This window comes from Juglans regia, chromosome 16 (genome assembly GCF_001411555.2).
Source record: "Juglans regia cultivar Chandler chromosome 16, Walnut 2.0, whole genome shotgun sequence".
NCBI classification, from domain to species: domain Eukaryota; kingdom Viridiplantae; phylum Streptophyta; class Magnoliopsida; order Fagales; family Juglandaceae; genus Juglans; species Juglans regia.
In genome coordinates this window covers 23662985-23672274 of record NC_049916.1, presented here as the reverse complement: position 1 = coordinate 23672274, position 9290 = coordinate 23662985, and the positions used below count along the sequence as shown (strand labels likewise).

The window sequence follows — 9290 nt, the reverse complement described above, 5'->3', positions numbered from 1 at the left end:
TGTCGTCGTCTCTACCTCTCTCTCCCCAACTGCACAATTTGGATTTGCTTTCTTCTTGAAGCCCATGTGAAAATGGAAGCTCTACCGTCCCAAAGCGTCCTTTCTTCCCATTCTGGTTCTCTCTCTATCCCCCCCTCCATCTCTATTTCTTTCTGTGCGTTTATTTTTGTTTTTGGTTCTTCCATTTGTTATTTCTGGATAATTTGAACGAGGTACAATTGCTCTGTTTTTATATATATATATGCGGTGAAGGGAAAGGAGGAGGAGGTGGTGGTGGACCCCAGAGGATGATTGACGAGGAGGAATCGACGATGGAGGTTGAACAGGAGAGGAGGGGTCGGGGGGTGAAGGAAGCACAACCAACGTGGATCAAGCTAGGCCTGGGGATTGGTTCTAACTCCGCTGCTGCAAAAAACCCCGTGACTGAACACGGAAAGCCTGTTGCTGTGGTGGTGACGCCAGCTCAGTTGCACGAGCTTCAAGGACAGACCCTAATCTACAAGCACTTAGAGGCTGGTCTTCCTGTTCCTCTTCACCTTCTCGTTCCCATTTGGAAGAGTGTCGCTTGCTTCTTTGGGCCTGCTATTTATAAGCTATACCCTAGCTGTAAGTCTTTACCTTTCTTCATTCCGAATGTTTCTTAGCTTATCTTGCCCATTAAATAAAATACTGTCTTAGCTTATTGCGTGTGAATTCAGTCGCATTTTTTTTCTGGCATTTTAATGGCAATAAATTTCGTCTGTTGAAATCGTGTATGGTTTGTTTGTAAAATAAAAAATGCTCTTATTCCACTTTGTTTCGGTATTTCTAAGTGAATTACTAGTGCGGTTTTTTAAATGCATGTGCGTGTGTGAAATTGGGTTTGCGATTATATTGTTCATATCAACCATGCTTCTTTTTGTGGATTTTTATGGGTTTTTTAAACTCTTTTTTCTGAAATGGTGTCAGTCTCGTGGCTAAACTTGAAACCCGAGATGGGTTTTAGTGAAATCAAATGATCGCTCTTTGTTTCTTTGAACTTATATAGAAAGAGGCATTCATTTTTTACATGTATTTTCGTCAGTTGAAATTGGTCCATGTTATCCGAGATAGAAATTTTGAGATGGGTTTCTGTTAATTGGAAGAGGTTGATCTAGAAAATGTCGGTTGAAGATTATGATGTGGTTTTTTGTCTCTTTTGGTTGATTGTGTTCAGTTATAGGTTATTTTAGTCCTCAGGGGTTTGACTATAAGACCATGATGGATCCTGAGCCAGGAAGGTGTAGAAGAACTGATGGGAAGAAATGGAGGTGTAGTAAGCATGTGGTGCCGGATCAGAAGTACTGTGAGCGGCACATGCACAGAGGCCGTCAGCGTTCAAGAAAGCCTGTGGAAGCTTTTGAAATCTCATCTCCTTCAGATTCAATGCCATCTGACAAATTTGGGGAGTTAAATCCGAACCATGCCAATTCAGCCACTGTGGGACTTCAACTCATGACCCCTTCCAGCCATAGTATTTCCTCCACCACCACCACCACCAGTAGCAATATTGGAAGCAAGAAATATGTCAGTTCTGATACTATCGCCACCAGAACCCCCATACCTGCCATTGCAGCAACCATGACCACCATACCCGCCACTGCAGCCACAAGGGCCACCACTCTACCCACCTTCACTACCAATTCCATCAACAGAATCGACCATGTTTCTGAAAGAAAAGATGTAAGTGGCAACCCGCTCATTTACAATCTCACCATGAAAAGCAATGGCAACAGGGTTGTATCACCGGGATTGGGCTTCTCACCAAAGAGTGTTCTTCAAGGTAATGTCCGTGAAATCTGAGCCCTTTTGTCCTCATCAAGAATTTTATTTTATTTTCCCCCATAAAGAGGTGTTTTCGTGACATTATATGGTGGCATAAAATCTATCTCATCAGCTGCTGTAAGCAATATAGGGCTAAGTTAAGATCAAATCAATTTTGATGAAATAGTTAGTTCATAAGTAGAGTATATGTGCAATGTTATTGGAACTCTGTCACTTGATTTGAATAAATGTTGTTTGCTTTTGAAGCTAAACTAGGTTTAGATGCTGTTCTTTTTCATAGAAAGTAAATTATTGAAGCAGGATGTGATGAAATTCATTGCTTTTAGCCTTTTATGACAATTTTGTTCATTCAATCCCATCATGCCCCATTGAGATTTTTAGGCTGATCACAGTTTTAGTGCGGAGAAATGAGGGACATTTGCTTGTTTACTGTTTTTTTCAGATCAAGGTTGCAACAGTTCATGCTTTGGAATCAGAAATGGCATAGAACTTGAACCGGGGAGGTGCAGAAGAACAGATGGGAAGAAGTGGCGGTGCAGCAGGCACACTGTTCCTGATCGAAAGTATTGTGTGCAGCACATGCACAGAGGTGCCAAAAAGCGTGTGGCATCTGTTCCCACAGCTTCTTCCAGTGTTGCAATTCATAGAGCTTCACCATCTCTCTCTACCAATGTACCCAACGAGGCAGGTCTTTCTTCTCTGAACACAGATCTTTCCATCTCAATCCAAGCTAGCTCTCAACTCCTGCAAATTGATGAAAAAAGTACTACCAGCAGTAGCAGTGACACCACCATTACGGACACCAGCATCACTGCCAATGAATACGGTTACATTTCCTCTTAAGGTGCTGTCTAGAAGACCAACCATGTAATCTTTGAAGTTCTTTTGTACCATTCCAGCGGTTGATACACCAGTCTTGAGGCGTTGTTGAACTATTTGGTTAAATGGATGCACTGCTTATAGTTTTGCGTTTTCGGCTTTCTCACCCACAAAGCTCTTGATTCGGTTGTACCGATGCACTCCTAAAAAAATGGAAAAATATGGGGATTTTCTTCGAGAAAATGGCACAGCCCGGACTTGATATAATAGTAACCCGTCGGAGAATAACTTCCGTCAGATCCGAAGAGAAATTTGGGTAGATACCATTGTTACAAATATCACGAGAACACTGTGTTTATACAATTTCTGACTGTCAGGAGAATATTGTGATTTGAGGTGTACTAAAATTAGTTGCACTTATAATCCAACTGTGCAAAAACCAAATGATAACGGTCAATGTAATCTGGCAAGATTAACTCGTGATTTACATTTGAAATGATAATTCAATGGTTACAATAACACATACAGGAAGTTGATTCAAACATCCAATTATCTAAACAATAGTTTTACCTACACTAATCTAGAAGGAGAACATACTCTCATAAACAAATGGTATCATACACGAGACTCAAGCTTTGTTTTGTAAATCAATGCTTCAGAGTCATTGAGTATAGCATAGTGTGAAGGCAGATCGGAGATTACAATGATGAACTCTGGAAGTTGCTTCACTTGCCTACAAATTATGCCATTAGAAGCAGAATTCGACCATACCAGTTTCTCAAAAGTCAAAGCCATGGGGAATCAGATCAAAAGTTTAAACTCTTAGTTACTGCAAATTCACGTAGGATCTGCTTTCTTGACTATCCAAGGATGCTCCATGATCTTCTGAAGAGAGAGCCGTTTTGAGGAGTCCTTCACCAGAAGCTGCACATATTTTCAGATAACATATTCACGAAGGCAACTAAATCTAATCACTGACACCATTCCTTTACGGTTTACATCCAGATATCAACATAAAATAGTAATGGACAAACTTACCCGAAGAATGAGATCCTTGGCTTCTTCAGTAACATGAGGAGTGGAAGGGAAGCTCAGGTCAACCTTCATTATCCTGGTATAACCAAATACAATTATCTACCTATCTATAACACAGTTCATGATACAACTTTCATCCATACTAAACAGGGTATAACAATAACCTCTACCTTACCTTCTAAAGGTATCGCTCTGACTTTCAGCTTCAAATGGAGGGACACCATAAAGGAACTCATAACAAAGGATACCCAAAGTCCAGTTATCAACGGCGTAGTCATGAGCTTTCTTCTCCACCATTTCTGGTGCTAAATAATCCAAAGTTCCACACATGGTGTGTCTCTTGCTTCTCTACTGAACAGACCATCCAAAATCTGCAATTTTCAATCGTCCCTAAGAATATAACTAAACTATGTTAGAAGAAAATGTCTACTTTATGAGTTATAATAATTAGAAAAATTCTATTTATTATCCCCACGCACTACATACCACACTTTTTTTTTTCTCTTACCAAATGTGTGGTATATGAATGATGAGTAGTAGAATTCAATAAGTTTAAGAAGAATAAAACTCAAAAAAAAAAAAAGTGTGGTGTGTGGGGATGATGAGTAACAAAACTCAATTAATTAGTGTCAATACATGCTTGGCAAAAATATGTCCAACCTTTTTTTAACTATCCATTTACAAGTTTGTATCACATAATCGTTAAATTAAATTAAGGAGAAAAATCTGCCTCCGATTTAAGTTTCTCAAAAAAGAAGTCCTTAGAGATTTATCAACAACCCAACGCAAATTTAAGGAGTTTTAGCATACCTCGTGATCAAGCAACAGATTTTCTGGCTTGATGTCCCTATGAATCACATGCTTCTCATGACAATACGCCAATGCTTGCGTGAGGCTCAAAATGTACTAAAATTCACAAGGGACATACATCAGGATTTCTCTCAGACTGCGTAACACACAAAAAAAGTTTGTGCACTAAAATCCACGAGGAAAAAAAGTAATTAGAAGACGAAAAACCCATTATAAATAAAGACGAGTCACATAAACATAAAAGAATACTAGTTTCTGCGTTCATGCGCAGAAATCATACTTCATATAGTTGAAGTAAACCACAGTAACACCAAATTACAATTCCTTTTTCTTGCAGATAGTAGTAGATGCCGATAAGATTTCGGGTGGGAGAGAGATGTTTACGGTGGCGGCTTGGTTCTCACAAAGATGGCCGCTTTTCCTAAGCTTCCCATAAAGCTCGCCACCATGAGCATATTCGAGTATCAAGAAAATGCGTTCAGCATCGTGGAACCACCCATAGAGTCGCAATACATTCGGGTGCCGTAGGCTGGTTTGAATCTCCATCTCTCTCCTCAGCTGGTGTTGAATTCTGTACTTTTCGATTTGCTCCTTGAATATCACCTTCAAAGCCACTATGTACTTGCTCTTTAACATTAAAAAGAAAACAAATCAAACCAAATCCTAGAAGACAACCAGAAATCACAAAATTGAAAATAAAAACCGAAAACCTCGGCTTCTCTAGCAAGATAAACTCGGCCGAATTTTCCTTTCCCGAGGGGTTTTCCGATCTCGAAATCTTGCAAGGACCATTGTTTATTTGGATTTGTGTCTCCCGCTTGGATGTTGTGAGAATTCATTGGGTTTCACGAGTGAGATCCCAATGCGAGTGAGAATTGGAAACTTCGGGTGCGAGAGATTTGAGGGGGAACGTTTGGATTTGAAAGCTTCTTCCAGAAAAGAACAGACTCCCACGCGAATTTGGATCGTGGCCCAACACACATTCTTCCTAAAGCCCAAAATTTTTATTTGTCCCGTTTGGGCTTAAAAACGTTTCTATGTTCCTCTAATTATCTTCCGAAATGGATATAAAGACTAGTCCATACATACAAGAAGAAATACGACGTCCAATCGGGACGTTCTCCAACGTATCAAAATTCGAAAACTCTATGGTAGTCGAATTCGCGCACCCTTGATGACATGGAATGAGTTTAATAAAGAAAAATTTTATTTGCAGTCTCCACTTGAAGACTGTATGTATAGACCTTTTATTAAATGAGAAATATTATTATTTTAAGAATAATAGTTTTGTAATTTTAAAAAAATTTAAAGATAAAATTACTTAGGCTTGTATTGCAATCCCCAAATGAGAACTGTATCTAGTATTATTCTTTAATAAAATGGTACGGATTGTGCTTGGTGGGAGACGAAATTGAAATGGTGCATTTCACCATTCTCCTTCTTCCCCAACCCTTGTCCTTAATCCCCATTCCCCTCTTCTCCTTTATCCCATTCCCAAACGTAGCTTCTGCAAGCCAAAACTCACAGTTCATCTGACAAGATCGTAGTTTGTGAGTGATGCCACCAACCATGTTCTTTTCTGACAAGTTTAAGATTTGAGGTTCGCCCTTCACCTTGAGAGTAACCTGGCATTATTTTCCTTTTAACTGCGAGTTTTGGCTATTAACGACATCATCAAGAATTCAGGTGAATACAAAAACATCCATGAACATCAAAATCCAGATTGAAGAAAATATTGAGATGAGAACTGAACTTTTCCTTGAGACATGGGTCCTGACGATGCCAAGCTAACAATTTGTTCCAAGTTTTACTAAAACTAATACATCAGAACCTTAAAAGTATCAGACATATTTTACACAAGAGATCGTCAAAGGCCTCATTTTGATGACTAAGAAACCTAGATCCGAGGTGCCCAAACGTGCTGGTGGCGAGAGAGACGTGCCCAAACGTGCTGGCGGTGGAGACGAGAAGGGGTTGGCTATCGTTCTTGGTTCGTGCATTGAGCGGAAAAGAGAAGCTTCACTGCTACAGTTCACTTCCTCTCCTTAATTCTGCTTCTTTTATTTTTTCTTTAAAATTACTAAATTACCCCTCCAGCTCAACAGGGGGTGCGTGAATTCGTCTACCCATAACAGAATTGATCGAAATTATTTCAGAGACGGTTTAAATCCCAAAAAATTTAATAGTAGTTGTTTTTGCGTATTTTTTTTTACATTTTATTAATATGATTGACTGTATCATTTTTTTAATATAAAATAATTTTGGCCAAACATATCAATAGAATATACAAAAAATACGTAAAAGTGATTGTTTGTAGCATAACTTTTAAATCCCTTTGCATGTGTTTGTGGTGTGCCGTTTATACTGCTAGCGAATTTGTGTAGTGGTGGGCCGCCACATATGGGCCATGATCCTGCCTTAGCTTTAAGCCCGTTGGGCCTAACTGGAATATATTTCCACAATTTATTAATTTATTATTATTATTTTTATGGAAGAGATTTCAAATGAAGTGTATGTAGCATAGTGATGATGAGTACTCTTACCTACATTAAATAAGATTTTTAATTTGAATCATATTATATACCCTTTATATCATTTGTAATGGTCTTGACGTTATATATTAATTATTTAATGTAGTTTCGCACGCACCCCGTTCGACCAAATGTCCGAACGCCATATTGTCCTATAAAAAGGCCAAAATCAAGGTGCCAAAAATTAAACCATTATCAAACCTATTACCTAAACAACTTAAAAACTCATTTACAGCGAAACTACAGAAGTCCAGCTCTATCCATAGCTGTTATCCCTCCCTCGCGCGCTTTTTTCATGGTTGTTCATTCCGCGGCTTGATTGTCCTCACAAAACATGGGATTAAATGAATGCGAACGTTGCCTTTTATTAACAGCTCATCAGAATTTCCGTCTCCATGATCCTAGCACATCCCACCAATTTTGCTATTTGATTTATTTGTAACGGCATTATTTGATTTCTTTCCATGTAAATTATTTGATTTCTTTCCATGTAAAGCATCACCGTACATAGCTCTATATATTATTCTCAATGAAATAAAGCAAATCAATTCAGCCAAGCTATTGTTTAACATGGTATCAGGCCAAAACAGATTCTGACTTACCTCTCCTTCCCGATGGCTTCCTCAACCGATGATCCTCCTCCATCTTCTTCCCCATATCTCCTCCACCCCTCTGATTCTCCTAGTCTCGTTCTGGTTTCCGGTCTCCTCACAGGTGACAATTTCCCAAAATGGCAGTGTGCTATTCGCCGTGCACTCAACGCTAAACACAAACTCTCTTTCGTTGATGGTAGTCTTCATGCCCCTGCCAAAACCTCCCCTGATTATGCCCAATGGAGCCGCACCAAAGACATGGTCTTAACTTGGCTTCTCAACACAATCACCCCTTCCCTAGCCAATTCCTTGGACTATCACGATGATCCTCGAGATGTTTGGCTTGATCTCGAATCTCGTTTTAGCCATGGAAATAATGCCCGCCTCTTCCATCTCAAAAGAGAAATCTCCAACCTCCATCAAAACCAACTTTCTATACCCGATTACTACAACAATATCAAACAACTTTGGGATGAGTTGGGAAATCTCCAACCTCTCACCGATGCTACTACCTTGGAAAAAAGGGCTGAAGATGAACGTGTCTTTCAATTTCTTCTCGGCCTCAATGATTCCTACTCTGCCCTTCGGTCCCAAATCCTTGCCACTGACCCTCTTCCATCTCTAAATAAAATTTTTTCCATCCTCTTTCAAGAAGAACAACAGAGGCTCCTTCAAGTATCTCGTCTCCACCCAGAAAATCTTGCCCTTGCTGCTCGGAGTTCCTCTCATCCACGGCCACTTCTCAAATGTACCGAATGCGGAAAGGATGGCCATCTACGGAATCGCTGCTGGCGTGTTATCGGCTACCCACCGGGCCGTGAACCACGCAACACCCAACGGCCATCTCTGCTCGGGAAACCTCCTTCTGCCACCGTCCATCTCGCTGCTTCCAACCCGGTTCCCGTGGGTCCTTCGTCCAGCCCGATTCCAGGTCTCTCCTCCGAAACCTATCAACAGCTCATGAATCTCTTACAAACCCCTCCATCGACGGCAAATTTTGTTGGTAACTCCTTCTTAAACCCTTCTTCTTTCGATTCCCATACCGATTGGATAATCGACAGTGGCGCTAGTGATCATATGAGCCACTGCCGATCCTCATTTCTGCATATTCAGCCCCTTTCTTCGAGCCGTGAGATTCGGCTTCCCACGGGTGATGTTATTCCTATTGAAGGCATGGGCTCCATTCAATTGTCCGAAAATATCTTTCTCTCTAAAGTCCTTTATGTCCCTCTCTTTCATTATAATCTCCTTTCTATCCCTCAACTCACTAATAATTTACCATGTGTTGCTATTTTCTCATCTTTTAAATTTTTTTTTCAGGACCTTCAATTGAAGAGGCTGATTGGAGCGGGTGAAGCTTGTAATGGACTTTATATATTTCGGCCATCAAAAGTTGCTGCTTTCTCTGCTCACACCCATGACAATAAGACCCTATGGCATCAACGTCTAGGTCATCCTTCCAGTTTTATCATTCATAATATTTTAGATAGTCCTTGTACTCTTTCTTATTGTGACGTTTGTGCTCGCTCTAAACATACTCGCTTGCCTTTTCCAACTCAAGCTACTAAAAGTACGATTTCTTTTAATCGAATTTATTGTGATATTTGGGGTGGATATGGTGGGATAGAGTCGGGAGATATTTGGGGTGGATATCACTCCAATCTGATCTTACAAACAGCTCACTAAAGTACCAGGGACA

The 9290-nt window shown here is 40.1% G+C and overlaps 1 protein-coding gene and 1 pseudogene across 1 annotated transcript; one reads left to right on the top strand and one right to left on the bottom strand.

The window, feature by feature from the left end:
- The first annotated feature begins 6 nt into the window (after window positions 1–6).
- On the top strand, window positions 7–2796 carry LOC118344873 (growth-regulating factor 9-like). The gene is made up of 4 exons (XM_035686624.1): window positions 7–115; window positions 253–606; window positions 1196–1801; window positions 2246–2796. The coding sequence occupies exons 1-4, from the start codon at window positions 73–75 to the stop codon at window positions 2644–2646; spliced, it is 1404 nt and encodes a 467-aa protein (XP_035542517.1). The 5' UTR covers window positions 7–72; the 3' UTR covers window positions 2647–2796.
- Window positions 2797–2886: 90 nt separating this feature from the next.
- LOC118344874 lies at window positions 2887–5330 on the bottom strand (annotated as a pseudogene).
- Between the last annotated feature and the right edge of the window lie 3960 nt (window positions 5331–9290).